The sequence below is a fragment of the Megalops cyprinoides genome, chromosome 7 (assembly GCF_013368585.1).
Source record: "Megalops cyprinoides isolate fMegCyp1 chromosome 7, fMegCyp1.pri, whole genome shotgun sequence".
NCBI classification, from domain to species: Eukaryota; Metazoa; Chordata; class Actinopteri; order Elopiformes; family Megalopidae; genus Megalops; species Megalops cyprinoides.
The window spans coordinates 23,450,124-23,471,508 of record NC_050589.1 but is presented as its reverse complement, the minus strand read 5'-3'; the positions used below and the strand labels follow the sequence as shown (position 1 = coordinate 23,471,508).

The window sequence follows — 21,385 nt, the reverse complement described above, 5'->3', positions numbered from 1 at the left end:
ATTAATAATCGGCAATCAATTTATATAACATTTAATGAGTTCAGTCATTAAAGGAAGGGAAAGGCCTCTCAGATGCTTCAGTGTTCAGTGTGTATTTTCAGGTTCACTGTGTCTATACAGTATCTTCTTTCTGAAAGTGTGTGTTTTTCCTCTCAGAATTGAACAAAGGCTTGGCTCTTCACTCTTTACATAAGCCTGCTTCCTGATAACTCAAATAACTGGAGCAGGGCACAGTGTTTATATGAATGAACTCCCCCCCCCCCTCCACCTGCTTACAAAAGCCCTCTCCCTCTCACATTCAGACCAGTCCAACAGCCATGGCTCCCCCTCCTCTTTTGCCTATGTCACTGACCCCCACTGGAACTTTCTAGCCTGCTCTGGCCTTGGTACATGTCTGATTGTGCATGGTCCGCTGACTGTCTGTATCTCTGCGAGAGGGGCCCACTGTGCGCCCAGTGTTCTACTGGAACCTTCCATGCTTCAACTTACGTTCCGCTGGAAACCTCCGCATTCCAAATGACATTCCTCTGGAACTTCCCACAGTTTTGGAACTTACTAAGTGACAGCTGATTGTTCTAGAATCCTTCACGCTCTGGTTAGCACTCCTCTGGAATGTTGCACTCTCAAGTTAAACATCCCTCTACAACCCTCCAGGTTTGACAGATGATAAAGAAATCTTTCATGGGCCCTTCTCAGTTGCTGTCTCAGATGTCTTTGCATTCTGGATGGAGAATTCCAATCTCTTTTAAGGGCAGCTATGTATTTGACTGAAACTATGCCAACATAAAACTGTAGTTATTCAACAGACACAAGTAGTTTTAATTGGAGCTTTATATTCAGTTCTTAAATTCAAGTTCTTTTGAAAATGTTAGTATTCATATGGGACCAGATTCTGTTTCTGTTGTTTTTAATCATCTTGCCAGGCTTCAACTCCACCTCAAGTTGTCTGTGGTTTTGTCTTGTGACATTTGCATTGCATTTACATTTTCTATTATTAGGTATAGAAAATCATTCAATAACTGCCAAGTGGTATTAAAAATGGAAATTCACTGACTGCTTGATAATGAAAAGACCTTGATAGCTGCATTGGTGGCCTTCTTGGATGTTGTTAGTCAAATTCCACAGCAACAGAACAATGTGAATCTCCTTCTCTTCCATACAGAAAAAAACAGCTTCACTCAGACCTCTGGTGTTAATTTGTAGAAATCGCATACCCTGAAGGAAAACAGACCCATGTTAAACATGTAATCAAAGCGCAGCGTGCTTCTCACGTTTGCAGTACAACACCTATCAATAATGTATGATAATTCACCAAGGTGCCTTTGTATTGAGTTATACCATGGATAAAGTGATTGTGTCTCCACTTTTTAATAGTGCAGACGTACAACACCCAGCCCACTAAATCACACCTCTGCAATCTGCAGTGTCAGAAAGCACCAGACTCTTATGAAAGTGTTTTCTCCTCACCCTCAGTCATAGTACGTGCACTGTAATGTTAAAGAAATCAGCACCGCAGGGCCACTCAGGCTTTCCCTAACTTTCCACACAGCCAGGATGACTGGCATACAGAGAATTGTACGGATAACCAGTTCCACAACAGTTTCTAAAGGTGATCTAATCCAAGAATGTGTATGACAGCAGTTTTACACTGACATGCCTGGGAGACAATGCCAGATAACCCCTGCATTATTTATAGCTGACCTCTGGTATCCCCAGGGCACCACTCCTTTAAACAGTCCTACCCTCTGTATATCCACCTGATGACTCCCAGCTAATGGAATACTGATTGTCTGGGACAAATCACCACCAAGTGGCTTTTTGGTATCATTCAGGATGGACACATTACATCAACTCTCACAGTGCTGGCAGGTCCTCCTACTGAGTCTTGTGCGAGAAGAAAATAAATGGAACACTCCAGAGCAGTGGGACTGATCATTATGTATGGTTGTTCCCTTTTTTGATATCAGAAAATAATGATTATCACTAATTTGTGCTTGAATCTCACACATTTTTGCACCAGCGGCTGTCTGGAGTATTACACCACGGGTTTCTGTTTACCTTGAAGTACCTCGCCACTAGACACCCCCAATAGACAAGTCATTAGTACCCCACATGCTCATTCCATCTCTAATTGGCACAATGAATCTTCAGGATTCTACATTAGAAAGACCAGCTTTTGTTATCAGAGTCAACAGCTACTGCTGGTTCTCCCCTGGTGAAGCTGGTTGGATAATATGCTTGGGCTCTTACTGTCCCTCGATTCATTGTTCACTGATGTGATTCTCCCTTGGGTGAGATTGAAGATTTAAAATTAAGTGAGGAGTAAAATGAGAATGAATATGATTAAAACAAGAATGAAAATTAAAGTGCACACTTAATCTGATTGGTGGAGCACCTGGAGGCAGTGAGGTTGAATAACATATCAATAGGAATAGCCTATGAAAATTGTTACATTTCTGTATTTTGTTTTTAAGAACACGAACAAGAGGAGGGTCCTCTGAATAACTGATTTTTAACTGATTTACTGCTCCAGGACTTTTCAGAATGCATGCTTAAGTAAAAGCCAAACTGCACCAGCGTGACACACGGACACAAAAATGTTATTCCTTCATAGATATGGGCGCAAAGTTAATGGACCATCCCTTCCCTACTTGTCTGCGTCTCTTACTCTGATGCTTAAACAGGACTTATTTTTAATAGACGCACTGCACCAAACGTCTTTGGTTTGCTTTTCCAGCCCAATCCACCTTTAACCTCATGAGTTACATATTTTACTTCTTTTAGTACATATTCTACATACGTGAGTCTATACATACAAGTCATTACTTTCATGTGAAGTTGTTCCCTTTAGCTTAATGATGGATTTTCCCCTGCGTGGCTTGCTGTTAAGCAATGTGTGGAGGTGTTCCTGTGGTAGTACATTCCACGCAATGTTTATAGCAATGCATGGAATGTACTACCACAGGAGCTGTGCTCATGTACCTTGGTTGTGATTTTTGGTCCAAAAGGTATGGCGACCATCAACCTTAGGAACCCTAGGAATTATTCTTTTTGATTGCCAGGGAATGTGAGTCAAGTTGTCTTGTCCTGCTTGAATGAACCCCCTCGTTTTCAGCAGTGCAGATATTCCAGGAATCCTTTCATTGACAGAAACACCATATGTTTCTGTATAATAGTCCTTTGCAGTGTCTTTGTGGCCTCGGGAGCTGTGACTGTTGCAATTAGGTGAGCAATGAAGTCGTGTTGCAGAGTGTATTCTGGGCTCCACACTAAGGCAGCACACAGGCTTGTTAGATGTCAGCCTCCGTGTTACGTAAGATACCTTTCCTCTAAACTTGTTCTCTGGGTCTTGTTGCTACTGCTGTTCCCCTCTCATTAATTCCCTCATTCATTCACCCCATCCTCCCCATCCCCCTCCAAGTGTGCTGTCCAGGGCTTTTGGCAGCGAAAGCCCCTTGTTACCCTTGCTCTGCTCTCTGCTTCACTTCTCCCCTAATTGGTTGTGAGCACACATACTCACAGTCTCTTTCCCTCTCTCTCTCTCTGGTATCGCTCTTTTGTTGGTCAAGTCATATGACTGCCTAATCTGAGGTCTTAAAGCTTGAAGAAAAGATGTTCTTTTTTCAGGCTATGACTGATTTTGCATTTTTGACAACTTTTAAAACATCAGAAGCAAGCAGACCGTCTCTGTGTCAGTGTGCTGGGGCCAGGTCAGCATGGGATAGTTATGAGAGTGTCCAGTTACAGCTCAGTGATCAGGGGCTTCGTCAGAGTTTTTTTTAGTTGTGGGAGTTGATCAGCCTGCCAGTGTCACATTAACACAGCAGCTTCAGTATCTTCTGGAAGAGTTGCCCTTTTGAACAACATTCTTTTTTTGTTTTTGCTCTCAAGTCATTTTCTTCACTGTCAAGTGAGGTCTGAGTCTGTGCTGGCCCTGAAACTGTGTGAGAAGAAAGGACTCAACCCCCTCCTACCCCCTCTCTCTCTGTTGCTCTCTCTCTCTCTCTCTCTCTCACTCTCTCTCTCACTCTCTCTCTCCCTCTCTCTCTCTCGCCATCCCTTCTCTCTCATACCCTCTCTTTCTCTTGTTCTCTATCGCTCTCTCTCTCTCTCTCTCTCTCTCTCTCTCTCTCCCTTTCTTTCTCTAGCATTCAGTCATACTCAGACGACCTATAGGGAACTGTTTTCCAAAGGCTCTCCAGTTTTCCAGGCCTTGCATATCCAGGGAAGAGGACTTTCCTACCTGTTCAGTGGATTCTGTGCGTTGAGTAGACGGTTTGTGTTGAGTTGGGGGCTGGCCAAGGGGACCGAGAGAGCTCGCTTAGGGTGACGATGCCGAAAGGCCACCCGTGTCGCCTTGCCCGTCCTGACAGACTCTCCCCTGTGCGTCAGTGTGCGTTGCCCCCTTAACCCTCCGGAGACGACCCCGCCGCGCCGCACAAGTCCGTAGTGGATGGACATGCCAATGGAGGTCATTCTCAGCCTGGTAACTGCTGACTGTTCCTCTCAGCCTCACAACCACAACACTGTGAGTGATGACTTGCACAAGATGTGCGTGGGCCCGGGGGGGGGGGGGGGTTGATGTGATGTTAATAAGATGTGTGATGTCGCAGTGAGGGTTTGTGTAATGTAAGTCATGGACTCGTTAGTGTTCACATGTATAAAATGTGTGAAATGTAGGAAAGTGTTGATGAGCATAGCGTGTGATACCTATAAGTAGTAATTGCCAAGTTGGGTAATGTGTGCAAAGGCTATGCTCATGTCTGGTTTCCTTTCAGACTCACTGAAACAAGTGGTGACTCTGTACCATAATAAAGCGGTAGTATTTGTGTTCTAAGTGTTAGAAATGATCTCACCCTTCTCTGTACCACTCGGGTCTGTGATTATTTCATAACCGTGAGTTCCTCTTTTCACTTTGTCATGATGTTCAACATTTCTGCAGCACTGGAAGTGCAGCCATGGCTGTTTCTGCAAAGTCTGTGTAATTGGCCTATTTTTGAAGATGTGAAGCACTGAAAGATGGTGAAATACGCCCATGACATATTGCCTCGCGAAGCAGATTAAAAGGCACCAGCTCACAAACTGATAGTGAGGGACCAAAAAGCTGATAGGGATGAAAGTTTGATTAAGACAGATGTTATGAAACGCTTTTGTATGACACAACTCAAAAAGTCTTGAGTTATAGCATCACAAGTGCTGGAATTGCCGGGCAGTGAAAAGGTTACTGTTTTTTTTTTTTTTTTTTTTTTTGTTGTTGTGTTTGCTCTGAGAGGGGCCCACAACAGCCTGCTTTTTAAAGCCTCTGTGAGTTTTCCTTGGGAACAAAAAAAAGTTTCTGGCGGGCTCCGGCAGAGTTTGGCGTGGTGTGAGTTTGCGCACATTGCTGCATGCCCAGCACCATGCAGAGTTATGTAATTGTCCATAAATTTTGAATGGAGGGCATTGTTGCCAGATTTTCTCCACTTAAAAAAACAGATTTCCATTAAAAAGTGGCCTTTTGTGCAAATATTAGAGAGGCTTAATTTGGCCTGGGCTGGGATGTTTGCCTGAGTTGTTTGCGCAGGCTGGGTAGGGTAGTTCCTGTTTGAGTTCGACGTGTGCTGTGAGGTTGAAACCAAGGTCTCCATCCTTCTTTTTACCAGTGTTTCCTGTTCTCTTCCTCTCAGTCTGGAATAATTTGATAGACAGCGTCAAACCTGGGTTAGCCTTGATTCATTTTGGCATCTTTTACACTGGTAGGGGGGATATCAGACATAACTTGTTTTATTCAAAGGTTAATTCAAACGTAAATTGCATGTGAATGGGTCCATGAGTATAGTATAGTTTGTGCGTGGTTCTGTTTCATACTGGTAAAGGGCTCATTGCAGCTTTTAGGAAAGATTGCCAATATTTCCCGGTATAATATTTGAAATATGACAAGCAGCAGGAGTCTTCATGTAGCAAGTTCAATCCTTTTGTACAAATAATTAAGGTCATCAGTGAGTCTGAGTGAAATAAATGCTAATTGATAAATATTAATAAACAAAGTCTGTTTCTGTACTGTTTCTGTTGCACTGTAACAAAGCATAAATGTGCAGTAAGTGTAAGTTAACAATAAAAAGGTAATGTAATGATCATTTTCAGTGACCAACCTTTAAATAAAAAGGCATGATGCAATAGCCTGTTCCTTGCCTTGCGCTCAGTCCTTTGACGAGGTCATCCCAGATTAGTGCTAATCAGAGTGGGTCTGTACCCACTGTTTCAGTGTCCCGTAACACTGGGCCTATTTGAGTTTCCAAGTTGTTTGCCGGAGTTTTGTTGTGCAACGGCTGTTTTCCTACCCAAAGGGCAGCGTCAGTGATCTGAGGAAAGCCGGTTACCTCATCAGAAGAACAAGGGCCTGCTCTCATGAAGACGGGAGCACGGTAATGCGCCTTATCCCCCCGCACGCTCCTCCTAATCCCGCAGGGTCCTCCACAAACACACTCCCCTCTTCCCTCCGCCTCGCAGTTCACGCGCTGGGTTTTTTTTTTGTGAGTCGCTGGGAACGGCTCTGCCTCGTGCCTGAATGGCTGCGGAGCGGGTCCAGCTGATAGAAGCCGGGAAGGGAGGCCGGCTGTAGCACGGTAGATGCCGAAGCTCTGATGCATTCCTGCGCATCTCCCAAACATGATTCCCACAGCTATGAGCACAGCTGAGGAACAGAGCCAGGCAAGTATAGCGCTGTAGGGGGCCCAGTGCTGTGTGCTTATGAGAGGCGGGACAGGCCGGCTCTGCAGTGTGTGGGGGCTAGAGGCGCGTTCCCCTGGGCTGCCTCCAGGAAGCGCAGGCCCCTTTAAGAGGGTGGTTTATTGGAGGGTCCATGAGGGCAGCGGATCCTGGAGCGGCGAGGCTTGTCTGCAGTGATTACGCTGCAGGTTGGCAGCAGAGGGAGTGGGACGGTGGAGCGGAGAGGAGAGGAGAGGAGAAGGGGAGGGGAGGGCTGCTGGGATGTGATCCATCAGAGAGGCACTTGGGTGTGCGTCTGCTGCCGCAGCAGTGCTGAGCGCGGGCCCTCTTGCAGGGAGGCTGCAGCTGCAGAGGTGGTGCGCGTGTGTGTTTGTGCACACGGAGACAGAGCACGCCGTGTGTGTGCACGTGTGTGAGTGTGTGCGCGTGTGTGTGTGTGTGTGTGTGTGTGTGTGTGTGTGTGTGGAGAAGAGGGGGCGCAAGGGGAGCCAGGGCGGCCGGTACCATGCAGCGCTGGCTCCAGTGGCAGTGGCAGTGGGAATGTTTATGTGCCACACCTGCTCCTGCTGCGGACGGCCACTCTGGAGCCTGAGCCAGGTGAGATCAGCCAGGACGGGGGAGAGAGGGGAGGGAGAGGGCGATACGTACAGGAGGGAGAGAGAACGGAGGATTGGAGGGGGGGGCTTGTTTGGGAAGAAAGAGTAGTGACTCTGCTCGGACAGAAACTTGCTCTGTACCACAGCATGTTTTCTCCATTCTCAGGAAGGTTACACAGCTTAGTGTTTATAATCCAATGCCTTGGGTTTCTAAAGTATTTGTCCTTAGACGATCGGATGTTTTATAATGCTCTGTGGAACTGTCACGTCTACTTTGTTTCTTATTCAGTCAGATTAGGAGGCGCACGTTCTGGACCAGCTCAGGTTAAGATGTTCAGGTCTGAAGAGTAAGAATACGACAGCAGAGGTCTCTGTGGCAGAAATGGAAAATGCTGCTGGATGGACTACAGCACCTTCATGATTTGAAGGAGGGTTCAAATATAACCATGAACAGTAGGTGTAATGACCTTTTGCTGTGGCCTGGTCAGTCCCAAAACTCATTTCCAAAGCACAGCACCTAGGCTGTCATTTTAGTCTCCATGGATGTTTGGAGTAAATAAGCTACTGGAGGGTGTCTATCTTACTTGCTAATACTAGCTTTTAGTCTTTAACTGTTTGGGATGTAAACATCCCCTGCCTGTAATGGAGATACTTAGTTCATTCTCAAGGTCAGGTTTAACTGCCAGCTCTGTTGATGTGTACCTCATGTCCTACAACTGATTTTGGAATTGTAGTGTTTTGTCTCCACTATTGTGTTTGCAATGTACTTTCAGTGGCCAGAGGGTCCTATGCTCTCGGCATCTGATTTTTTCCTACAGTCCAAGGAATTGGCCATCCTTCCCTGGCTATGAGGCCCCAAAGTCATGTGCTGATTTCAAAACTATGTGACTCTGTATATACAAATGAAACTGCTCTCAGCTATCTGCCTCAGCAAATTAATCTGATTGCAGCTTGAGGTGACATATCGGTTCATATCTGTACGCACGTGTGGAGGACGTTCTGATGGTGAAATACCACATCCTGTCCTGTCATCATAACATAAGCCACAAACCAACTCTTCTACATCCTGCCAGCTGATTCACCAGGACATACCTCCCAGTGATTCACCTGCCAGGCTCTGTCCTGAAGCTCATTTGACATGAAAGCATATGGGGCCGCTTTTCTCATTGGGTGAGATATACAGAAGCTTGTGTTACTCTGAGGCTCCTCATGTCTTTAAAGTACACTCACAAACCGTTGTGGTTACCTAAGAAACAGGGCTATCTGCTGTCTTTGGTATTCCTGATGCTGATGTCCTCTTAGCAGTGATCTTTGGTAATGATCTCTTTTCTGTATTTACTACATGTTCCTCTGTGGCAACAAACAGAGCAGGCTGTAGAGTAGTTTTAGGCTCCAGTAGTTTTTATAAGCATGTGTTTCTCGCACCTGTTCTGTATGGTCACAGGTTCCCTTTTTTTTTTTTTTTGGCCTTCCAGGTTACAATTCCCTGCTAATCTACAGTCAGTAGTGAACGTGCAAATTCTGTTTTAATTCTGATTTTCTCATGGGGTGGGGAAGTGCATGCGAGGACAGTTAGCTAATCAGTGTAGTCCAGCAGACTTGTGCACCCCAAAGCATGTTGTCATTGATGAGTGAAACGGGGTGTGATCGCCTACCCTCTGCTCTCTGACTGGGACTCCTCTCGAGACCTATCGGCCACCGAAGATCACGGGAGCAGGGATTCCTGGCCTGGGTTGCTGAAGTCCTCTCATTCCAGGTCGATTACGGAAGCCTCACGAAGCCGGTGTGCCTGAGGGGAAGGCAGATAGCCGCACGCATTCAGGTGGAGATTTGTCAGATTTGTTAAAAATCCTGCTCCTGAAGGGGCGCAGCAGGTACCCTTTTATTCAGGAGGATTAAGTGTCGTATGAGCTGGACTTTCTCAAGGAATTACCATACCTGCCACTCACACTGGCCAATAGCATGAGTTGTCAAACAAAAGGCTGGTACTGCAGTCTGCCCAGCTCAAATGTGAGTTGGAGTATGAGTGGAGCTCTCTATGCTATATGTGTTAGTGGTTGTATTCTTAGTTATGGCCTTGTTTGAAATTTGAAAATTAAATGCAGGGTTAATTGCTGAGAGCCATCCTTCATGAAGGCAGAAGTAGGCCTAGTTTTAATTCACCTACCAAAGAAGCCTCATCAGGCATTCAAAAACTACAAAGCCAGGCCTGGCATCACATACTGGCTCAGCCCAACATTCCAGCCCTTCTCAGACTACAAAGCAGTCGGACAGCTGAGAACTCTATTGCGTTACTTTGGTATTTGAGGGTATGATGTCATTATTTAGTAATGTAATTGCCTTAGAGAATCAGGACATTTCAGGTATTTCAGGTGAAACACTAGATTCTAGGATAGCATTGCGTAAGGGTGACAGTTTTTTTCATTAGAAAGAATATTCTTTACCATTCTTTACCCTCTTTGCTTTAATGTCAAGCTCTTGCCTCCCAAGAAAAACTGTACTTCCTAAAATATAGAGCAGAGAGATTCAGCATTTTAGCTCCTGCTCGTCATTTTGGAACATTTGAGATCCTGTATAGGACCTAAAAGTTTGTGAAACCCCTGACTCAACATTCCCCTGGATGAAATGACGGCAAGTTATTTTCCCTAATCAGCGTGCAGCCACTGGACTGAAATCATGCAGCTGTTTCCTAATCGCAACTCCAATAATTTTAGTGTATTAAGAATTAAGTTTATGCTACCTAGCCCTCACATTGTGAATGTACTGCTACAGTACACACAGGAGATAATTTGAATGCCCAAAGGCGGCAGCAGTCTTAATGTTTCCTGATTGGAAGGGGTGAAAGAAAATGGACAGGAAGATATGCTATAGTGATGCATTTTTAACTATAGAAAGAACATATTGCGGTAAATCCTATAACTCTACAGTATTTACAGTTAAAAGATACAAAGAGAGATCTAGAACTATGGATAAAAATGACACCTTTTGGCATAGAGCCACTTGATCATTTACAGGTAACAGTAAGTTCGTACAAAGAGACACTGCAGCAGAATCATCCGAGAATGTCACACGCTGTTGTAGGGATCAGTTCTTACGTTCCCCATCGTCTGTAAACCACTGTAGTATAATTGTTAAAATGGTTTTCAGTACTTTCAACTTGAAGTTGAACTTCATTCTGCTTAGAAACAAGGTGGCGGTGGATGTCCGCGCTTTATTGCCGTCTGGAGATCGTTTTAAAAAACCGCTAAACCTACAAGGAGAGTGTTTTGATGATTTTCTAGTCACGTTCGTATCTCAGACATTACGTCAATAGGGAAACCCCTATATCTTGCAAGTTTACGTAGCCTGCAAAACTGTTGAACCGGCCAGACTGGACCAGCAGTGAGCTAACTGCACAAGCTTGTTCGCATTGCTGACAATAGTCTCGGTGATAGTATCTCACAGAACGCCCTCTTTTGTCCCGCTTTCGGCAAAGCAATATAATCCCAATGCGTTAGGAATGGTGAGGCCACTCGCACTCCTGGCTAACGCCGCCTCCATTTGGGAGGAGTTGCGGTGTAAGGAGCCTCAGTCGGTTTCAGGTGTACTTCAAGTATCGACTTTCAAAACAAGTTCGATGAAAAGAAAACGGTAGCGCATGTACTCAAGAGAGGAGACACAGCCGGACTGTAAATGAGATCGCTAGTTATGTTCATTCTCCTATTAAGAAGATGCATTGGAAAAGGTTACCTCGTTTAAGAAAACGACAGGTGAGACTGATTTTATAAAAACAATCGGATTTCTTGCGTTTGTTACCCTGTTCTGTGTACAGAATGTATGCCGGTTAAGATATCCAGTTCAGTCCAGTGGAGTGATAACTGCATGATACAGAATGTGGTCGCTTATCCACGTTGGAATCCGGCATGTGGTTTTACATTTTGATAATGTTTCAGCTGTATTAAAATTTACTTGTGGTCAGAAGTTGTTTTTCCATCAATGTTCGTTAATTTCGTATATGAAAAAACTTGGAATCGGTCAGCCTAAAAAACGTTTTGATGAGTTTATAAAGTCGATTGCCGGGGACGGTGTACCTCCATTTATTGTATATGTTTATTATTATGTACGTTATTATTATGCTGTGTGACTTGTTAGGCGACTGTTGTTGGGTTTCTAGTACTCGATGTTTTTCGTGGTCATTTGAGGGTACGTTTTAATCTGATGGAGAATAAGTGGAAGTTGATTGAAGTCAATTTGAATCTAAACGAACCGAAGGACGGCTCGGGTACTCATTAACTTGTAAAAACGGTCTGAGGTTATCTAGTGTTGGTTTACAGTGAAAAAACTCAGATTATCTAGCAGGTTACCAATTCTCAACAAGAAGTTCTGAACGGATCCTTGAAAAAATGATCAATGCCTCAGCTGAACTTCCCGACAGCCTTTCGACTCTAAACGTCCCGTTTTATTGGAGATATTGCAGCGTTAGCACTGTAAGTCTTTGATTTACAATATGCTGATTGACAGTAAATCAATTCAGCATATATTCCAAAGCGACGATTGGCAGCATGAACATGAGGCGAACATATAACTGCAGTATTTGTTGAGGATTTTTTTTTACCGGTTTCACCAATTACCAGTCTTACATTTCCGGTGTTTTAGTCATACAACCGGCTGTCATGTATAGAAACTCATTTGGTTTCTATTTATTTAGTTATTTAGCTGTATTTGGGTGTGATTATTATCATTGTAATATTGTTTTGCCCAGTAATTCAGCAGCATTTTACTTCTCACACAAGGAAAGAAATAGGTTGCACAGTTGTGTGCTGCATTGGTTATTTTAGCTCAGATCTTTGGGGGAATTGTGAAGATTTAAGATGTTGCTGCTTATGATTTTTACTTTTTGACAGTGCAGTTTGTGGTTTGTGGCAACGCCGTGAACACCCAGCATTCTGCACTAAAAGCCTATCATCTGACATCTTTTTCTGCTGGAACCAGCGGGGGGAATTTCAGATGGTACAAGATATCCCTCTCCATAAAACCACATCAGCACAATGTCTGGCAAAGCCTCGGAGGTTGTTGTTCCCTTTTTAAAGGACACCAGGCTTACTCGCTCTCTCGCTCGTCCTTTGTCTCCTCAGATCGAGCGGCTGGAGGTCAGTGGCCTGGCGCAGACGTCCAACGCGGTAGCCTGCAGCGCCGATGGCTCCTACCCCGTGGACGTGGTGGACAGCACGCCGGACCCGCAGCGCACCAAGCAGGCCATCACGCAGCTGCAGCAGAAGATCCTCAGGCTGACGGAGCAGATCAAGATCGAGCAGACGGCGCGCGACGACAACGTGGCCGAGTACCTGAAGCTGGCCAACAACGCCGACAAGCAGCAGAGCGCCCGCATCAAGCAGGTCTTCGAGAAGAAGAACCAGAAGTCGGCGCAGACCATCCAGCAGCTGCAGCGGAAGCTGGAGCACTACCACCGCAAGCTGCGGGAGGTGGAGCACAACGGCATCCCCCGTCAGCCCAAGGACGTCTTCCGGGACATGCACCAGGGCCTGAAGGACGTGGGCGCCAAGGTGACGGGCTTCAGCGAGGGCGTGGTGGACAGCGTGAAGGGCGGCCTTTCCAGCTTCTCCCAGGCGACACACTCGGCCGCGGGGGCGGTGGTCTCCAAGCCCAGGGAGATCGCCTCGCTGATCCGGAACAAGTTCGGCAGCGCCGACAACATCTCAGGCCTGAAGGACTCCCTGGATGAGTCTCAGGGCGAGGAGGGGGGCGCCCGGCCCCTGGGTGTAGGCAGCCACCTGCAGTCCAGCCCCAAGTACGGCAGCGAGGATGACTGCTCGAGCGCCACCTCGGGCTCCGCGGGGGCCAACAGCACCACCGGCGCCCCCGGGGGCCCCCCCAGCTCCAAGGCCAACGCTTTGGACACCCTGCAGAGCTCAGGCTTGGACGCACTCTTCCACGAGATTCAGGAGATCCGTGAGAACCAGAGCCGGCTGGAAGAGTCCTTCGAGAACCTCAAAACGCACTACCAGAAGGACAATACCTTAATCATGGAGGCCCTGCAGGAAGAGCGCTACAGGTACCGGTTGTCTGTCATTGCATGCTGCGTTATACTTAAATATTCTAAAGCAGTCTCGGTAACCCTAAATATTTTAGCAGATGGCAATCACGGGCAGTATTGATGGAGTGTTGTGATTTTCTTGTCCTCCATGTTTAGTGGAAAGAGAAGTTGAAGGGTTGTTTTTTTTTTGCTCTCAATTAAGATGCAGTTGGACGAAGAGAATTTTTAATTAACGAACTGTTGTTTTAGTAATAGTTTCTCTACCAAACGCTTGGGGTGACGAAACTCGCATGTCTGTGTTTTGGTGAGGAAATGCTGGGTGTGTTTGATGAAGTGCAGTGTGACTGAAGTGTGCTTCAGCGCAGAGGCTACATTCCAGGGTCTTTGTTCTCCTGTGATTTTTAATAACGAATGAAGACGTGTTGCGACCGATCTCTATGACTCAGATTCAGCAGCCAGTTGCCTGTTGACTATGCATGAGTGGTTGAAAATGGAGACGCCTCCTATCGAATGGCACAGCCAGGTTTGTGCTGAGTGCGCCAGGTTTGCGCACTACAAGCACCCACACAGCCTGCATAGCACTGCCTCCAGCAAAACACACCGTGTGCGACACATGTGAAGGTGATCACTGTTGTTAGTTGCACTGGCTTTGATTTAATGGCACAGAGGCTGACAGGCGGCCGGACGTAGCTCTCACGTATACACATGCACGTGCGCACACCCATGCAGACACACACACCTACACACTGTAAGCTGAACCCTACATGATTCTTGACGAGAGCACTGTCCTTGTGGATTTGTTACATGACTCTCATTTACTTCTTATACCCACCCATCTCTCCCCCCAAAATACATGCACACTCACACATATGCACACAGCACTGTCTTCACTGACATGAATCACTGTGGCTGCACTAATTAAAGCTGTTACTCTCATTTATACCTATAATCATCAAGATAATACCATGCAAAAAGACTCATTTAATTATTCATCCTCATCCGTCTCTGTCTGCTGGAAGAACAACAGCTGATGCTCTTCACAGGCATCGGCTAAGAAATCTAAGTTAGGAAGACACTCAAGGGTTACCAGTGTTGTTTTACCTCACCTGGGCAGATGGTGCCCAGGTGAGGTAAAACACCAGCATGAGTCAGTGTAACACAGGATGAGTCAGAACTCAGATACTCTCCTAAGTTTCTGTCACAGTATCAGGTTATCTATGCAGATTATTGTTGTTGTTGGGATAGTGATATCTATGTAGATTTATATCAGTGTTGGGCTAGGGATCTCTATCTAGATTTCTGTCAGTGTCAGGGAGCAGACATCTATGTGTTTATTTGTCAGTGAAGGGGTACAGATAGCTGTGTAGATTTCTGTTAGTATCTGCTGTCATCAGCCCAGGAGGCAGGCAGCTGCCTAAAGGCCATCTCCTCAGACACTGACCATATAGGACAACAGTGGACACGCTCTGGATTGGCCAGAACATGCTTGTCGAAGGTGGAGAGATGGATTTTGTTGGTTGATGATTAATCAGCTCAGGTACTGATTACTTGTCAGCTTGCTAATGCACTGTACTCTGTGACCAGTGGACTATGACTTCCCTTTCAGTGAGGTGATAAAGCATCCAGGGTTGAGCTGAATCTATAGGCACAGACTAAATTTCCACGAAAGTCACCTTTATATATTTATGTCTGACTCTTGTCAGCTTCTTGCAGAAACTTTTTAGCAGTTAGTGAAATGTGGCGCAAGATGAAATGATACAACACAGTACCTATTTAGACAATGGTACAGCACAGACATGCAGTTTTAGTCATGTGCATTGAAATAAGTGGATAATTGACTGCCTTTTTTAAGCTTTCACCGCTCCCCATGACAAGTGACCACACATCTTGTGATTCACAAAAAACTGGATCTCGCCTCTTGGGCAATTACAGCAATGATTGGTCTGTATTGTTAAAGGTGTCTGTTTTGTGACACTTTTGATTGGGCCATACTGCTTGTGGATTTGGCCTGTTACTACAGTGATTTGTCTATGCTTCTGATAAGGAGGATAAAGCTCTGAAGAGAGCTCAGATGGGACACTGTGTTGACTTAAGTCTTAATTACATTAGGTTAACCTAGTGATGCTAGATCAGGTTTCAATTATGTGTATCAGTGGCACTATCCTTGCCCATAAATTGCTCTGGCCATCTAAGTTTCAGGATTTAATTAATTTAACTTAATTAACCCTTTAGTGTGAAGGTATACCTCCGCTGTTCCTGGAAAACAGGATTAATGTGCGCTGCCCACTGCACATGCCAATGTATAATATTGTGTGCTAATTGTACATTCGTTAAGCAGTCCCTAACCCCCTGCCTCTTACACACGCCAACCAAAAAATAACTAGACACATTTTAAACCAATAGCAATTTTACTTCAAAGAGAAAATTTGACTCCCAGCTTTCTGAGTTCATGTTTTTGCGCTGGGCACATTTTTAATTTGTCCAAGAAATGATGCTGCTGCAGGTCTATGAGGTATAGGCAGGTGACACCGACCTGTGTCTGTGTGCAGGTGTGAGCGCCTGGAGGAGCAGCTCAACGACCTGACGGAGCTCCACCAGAACGAGATCCTCAACCTGAAGCAGGAGCTGGCCAGCATGGAGGAGAAGATCGCCTACCAGTCCTACGAGCGGGCACGGGACATCCAGGTGAGGCCGCAGCGACAATAACTCCCCCCGATAATGGCCCCTTTTATGACTTTGGAGAGTCCCTGGCATTTTGAATACTGAGCACTTCCTGATCTGATCAGAGCTCATGTGTCTGCATTGTTGAGCTTGCAACAAGGTTATGTGGGATCAAGAAGTATTCAGCATTTAGACCACTGGCTTTTCCTCAAGTGTAATCTCAGAAATACATGTTTCAATAAATGTTTATGTGTCTGTCACACACACACACACACACACACACACACACACACACGTCTACATAGTGGATTAATAACAGGAGTTTATCCAAAAATGGATTTTCAAAATTTTACCTTAAAGGTATGGATGACTGTTAGTAGCATTACTGATTTACTTTACAAAGGTCTTGTCTTTATTCTACTTTACAAAGGTCTTGTCATGTAATATAATGGAGCTAGAAATTTTCTGTAACAAGTCAGATACCATATAAACATCATCCCTTTGAACAACCTTCAGTTAGATGCATCAAGGACAAACCAATGACTGTACAAAAGCTTGTTTATGTATGCCAGACACCTTATCTGTGCTTTGTGTTCCCCTTGAAAAACAGCTACAGCTTTGTTTATGGTGCCCTGTTTGACTGTGCCTTGGTTTATTGTTCAGTTCATCGTGCTCGTAATGAAAAGACATTATCGCACCGCTCAGTGGCCTAGCACGCCATCCAAGGATAATGTTTTTATCAGTTGTATTTCTGTTGTCTTGCTCCGTAATTCCCTTCCTGCAATTTAACCACCTCTGCGTCCGTCCGAGACATCTCCTACATACATCTGTCACATTGCCCTGAACTACACAGGATCACCAGATATTCCTTTGAGGGGTGGAGCCAGAGTCTAGACATAAGGATTACACAACTGGAGGGATCCTGCCTTTAAGTGCATAGATCAGCTGATTTCGTAAATGGGACTGCAGAAACATTTTTGCACGCGACTCTAGGTCTCCCTCTGTCAGTTCTGTCCACAGTGGTCCTATATCAAATGTCTCTCCTGCACTTATACAATTACTGTAGCAAACCCCATCTGAGAAGCTGCCCTGTTGACCAGTGCGTGCTGTTCCATTATTGCAAGAAACCGGGAGAGAGAGGAAGTGAAATAATATGACCTGTGAGATTAAAGGTGTGTTTTGTTGTTTCAGTCTAGGAGGAAAGCAGACACACCACTGTGCAGTAGCGCTTCAGACTCCACTTATAACGGGTGTGTCTGTGTGTCATACCGGTGTAGTTTCCTCTAGCGTTCCTCTGAGAAGCTAACCTAACTTTGCTTTCATCAACATTAACTGTTTCTATTACTCGCGACAGTGATAAAACTGAAAGGTTATCTGTTACCAATATGTGCCCCGGGTTGGAGCTGCAGGTGTACCTTGTGTTCTCAGATGATGTAATGCTGATTTATGAGATCGTTATCATCGAGATCTAAATAAGAACGCCCTGTAGTGAGGCAGAGGGTACACGGGTGCAGCCGGTGGCTGTCCCGTCTCCCGTGTCATTTCGCAGGCACAGAAGTGTAGGAAAAGGAGCGAATACTAGAAGCATTGTGTTTGGAACGGGGTAAAGAAACAATAGGGCATTGAAAGCCGTGGTTTATCTTGGCAAGGATGGGGCAAAAACAATGGACGGGCATGAGAGCCGGCTCCCCGCTGTGCGTGTCTGTGTGTGTGGGCATGAAGTGGAGCCAGGCGAGCCGGCCTGTGTCTCTCAGCAGGACCGCGGTCAGAGCTGAAGGTGGGCTAAAGTCTCCCACCTGAAGTTTTTGTTTCATTGCGAAATTCCCAGTGTCCGCTCAGGGCACTGGCTCCTTGGCCTCCACTCCTCTCCTTTCACAACCTCTGCTCACACCGAGGTGGGGGGTAGGGAGGGGTGGGATGCGGAGGGGGTGTGGGCTCTCATCCCAAGAGACATGTGTTCTTCTGTGGCAGAAGTGGGAATGCTCCTCACTCATGTGGCCAGTCACCAAGCAGAAGATGAAAGCCCTCTTGCTAACAGTTTCTCCTTGGATTTGTCAATTTTTTTTGTCTAAATGAGTGTCATATATCCAAACATCATTTCAAATGTACAGGTGTGCTTTGCTTGTTGTGAGGAGCAGTGACTTAGTGAAAGTGGTGCTATGCGGCTGTTGGGCATTGCCAGTCTAACAGTGTTTCCCTGTCTGTCCTGCAGGAGGCGCTGGAGGCCTGTCAGACGCGCATCTCCAAGATGGAGCTGCAGCAGCAGCAGCAGCAGGTGGTCCAGCTGGAGGGCCTGGAGAATGCCACGGCGCGTACCCTGCTGGGCAAGCTCATCAATGTGCTGCTGGCCGTCATGGCCGTGCTGCTGGTCTTCGTCTCCACCGTGGCCAACTGCGTGGTGCCCCTCATGAAGACGCGCAACCGGACTTTTAGCACTTTCTTCCTGGTGGTGATGCTGGCGTTCCTATGGAAAAACTGGGACGCCATCTCGGGATACATGGACCGCTTCCTACAGTCCCCCAGATAACCGCCACAGGACAAATCAGGTGCAGGGTGCAGGGTGCAGGGTGAAGGGGTGGGGGGGGGTGGGGGGGGCAGGAGAAATCGAACGAAAAAACCTGAGCACAATACCAGGGGCGGTCCGAGAAGATAACAACCAGGCTTTGTTTTCAAGGAAAGGAGTGAATTTGTTTACATTTTGGAGAAAAAAAAAGTTTTTGTTTTTTTTTTTTTTCTTGCCAGACACATTGTAATAAGTTTCCTCATTTTTAGAAGTTCATCAAGTTATATTGTTTATTATTATTATTATTATAATTATTATTATTTTATTTTGTTGAATTACATGTAGCATTAAGTTCCTTTTTCACGCAAATCCGCGTGTTTCTGCTGAAGATGGGACACGCGTGTCACCCCGAAAACCCACAGGAATCGGCCTGTTGCTGTGGAAACGTAAGCACATTCCACGGAGGGGCGCACCCGAGCGAGGGGTCCGGCTCTCGCCCCCCCTCCCCCCCCAGCCCCCGCAGATGGGACAGTTTAGCGGCGGCTCGCACGGAGCCGAGCAGGTGGGGGGGATCTGAAGGAGCGAGCGACGGAACGGTCACGCCAGAAACATGCGGACTGACACTCGGCCAAACCCACCTCACAGCGTTATTTCATTTCACTCCGATGAGTTTGGAGACGGAAGGAGGACGCTCCACTTTCTCCCGGGCAAAAAAAAAAAAAGAATGAAAGAAATGCGAAACAAAATGAAACAATGACAAGACGTTAAAGACAGATGAACATACTTGAAGAGCATCTAGCTCAAAGACTCTCAGTGCTTCCGTACTGTTTCTATTAGTGATGAATTAAAGTCGTTTTTAGTTATTTTTTATTTTTTAAGAAACAAAAAAATAAACACGCTGTTTTAAACGAAAGTAATGAGTGAATAATTTAAAGTGTGAACCACCACTTCGGTGTGGGAGAGAAGGGTGAAGTCCAGAGCCTGCTAATCACCGGGCCGTCAGAAAGAGGCTGCGCATGTCCCACGCTCTCGAGCCACGCCCCTCACGAGGTCACAGTGCACATACACTCAGCCTTTCTCAGTCTTTCGCTCCCGTCATCTGCACCCTGCTGCGTCCTGTCCACTCGTTCTTGCCTTTCCTCACTCGTTTGTCTGTTGGTCTTCTCTCTCGTTCTCTCTCGTCTCTGGCCTATACCGGTCTGATTCCCTTGCTGTAGCAATTTGTATTGCCAACATGTTGGAAAAGGTCTTTATCACTTAAGGGCTTGAGCTGGTCAAAAAGAAATGTGTATAGCCATTGTGGAAGTTACTGTGTGACGCGTGGAGAGATGTGATCCCGTTAGACCCGTTTGCATGGATTCTCACATCTCTTTGGATAGAGCTTTTCTGTGATTTGACATTTCAGGTAGCTCTGACCTGCCTCTGTTTCAGCATGAAGGTAAATACTAGCTGGCTAACAGACATGTGATCAAGGTCATAGTACCAGTGACTTTATGCGTGTAACAGCAGGAGTCTGTGGAACTCTGTCCATATGGGGGCAAGCATTCATCATGGTAATCGCCCCCACTGAGTGTTCATCCCGAGGCAGTTTATTGTACTCAGTTATGTTTTAGGTGCCAGTGAAGGAAGTTGGTACAGTCTGGAGTCTTTGACATCACCCCAACCTTGTCCTCTCTGTTGGCAATGGCAAAGAATACCTCCCCAAATGCCTACCTTGACTGAGCCATCAGAATGCGTCATTTCTACAGCTACGTCACCCTTTGTGCCAAAAAAGTCTTGCGTCAAATCACTGTTTTCCCTCTTCCACCTTTCCAGGCTGTCAGAGCTTAAATTTGTTTACAAAGAAACCTTGCACTGTCCTTTTTGAGCTCAAAGGAAAAGTTGTTTTTGTATTATCCACTAAAGCCTGTTCATTCTCTTCTGTGGTTCTGAAGTTGACATTATCCACAAATAAACTGCACTCTCTGACAGGAAAACCAGAACTCCCATTGAAAGCTCTCCCTTTTTTGAAGTGGCCAGCGATAGGTCATTCTCCAGTCAGTGCTTGGTCCTTCCATGGTCTGTTCAGGTCCCTCCCTACTTAGGAGTCTTAGCAGTATTGACTGAGGTTGTCAGCTGTGCACAGTGTTGCTAACACACCTTTTGCTTGACCTCAGTGAACTCCTGCTCTTCCTCCCGTGAACCTCCTGCTTGGCCGTCCCGTGATCATTTGCTTGACATCAGTGTATGTGCTACATGTGCCCTGTCGCGCAGGCTGAAATTACGGCTGCCCTTTGTGTGCCGGACTACTTCAAAGCCTGAAATTGACTGCCATATTGTCTGGCCCGAGCGCGGAAAATAAGGATAATTTGGTAGGGAAAGGTGCTAACCGCACAATCTTTCCCCATCTGATCCTCTTTGGTAATCAAAGATCGCGATCTCCCCCATTAGTTTTAACCTCTTTGAGACAAGCTCCAAAATGGACGCCAGACACTGTTTGGTTTCTTTTGTTTTGACCTCCTCACCACAGTGTCGTGCGAGCGGTAGCCGTTGCCCTTTCTGGTGGTTCTGGTGACAGGCTTATTTAGTGACGAGCGGTGACCCTGCTGTGATCTCACTGTGTGGGACAGGTGAGGGCAGGGGATGTGCAGCTCAACAACTCCAGTGCCTTTTGTGTTTTTTATAACTGTGTGAATAATAAAGTGGAGCATTCCTGGTTTACCTGTTGAGACAGTATCTTTTTTTTTGTTTTTTGTTTTTTTTAAGAAACCATTACATCATGTGTAAAAATGGTAGATATTTCATTATTGTTGCACAAGGTCACCTGCCTGCATGTGAGTTCATCACTGTATATACAGCGTTTGCCAAAAAAAATATGTAAGCAGCATCCACGTACATAAAACT

The 21,385-nt window shown here is 45.9% G+C and overlaps 1 protein-coding gene across 2 annotated transcripts in view; it reads left to right on the top strand.

Annotated features, from left to right (window-relative positions):
• tmcc1a (transmembrane and coiled-coil domain family 1a) overlaps window positions 1-18,547 on the top strand; it is a 35,640-nt gene extending 17,093 nt beyond the window's left edge. Inside the window, exons 1-4 of one of the 2 annotated variants that reach the window (XM_036533244.1) lie at window positions 10,928-11,053; window positions 12,419-13,356; window positions 15,888-16,023; window positions 18,212-18,547. In XM_036533244.1, the coding sequence (XP_036389137.1) occupies window positions 11,015-11,053; window positions 12,419-13,356; window positions 15,888-16,023; window positions 18,212-18,526 (1,428 nt within the window). In that variant the 5' untranslated portion in view covers window positions 10,928-11,014 and the 3' untranslated portion in view covers window positions 18,527-18,547. Of the gene's footprint in view, window positions 1-10,927; window positions 11,054-12,418; window positions 13,357-15,887; window positions 16,024-18,211 lie in introns of those variants that run through there. The other variant, XM_036533245.1, reaches the window with a different exon arrangement.
• The last annotated feature ends 2,838 nt before the right edge of the window (window positions 18,548-21,385 follow it).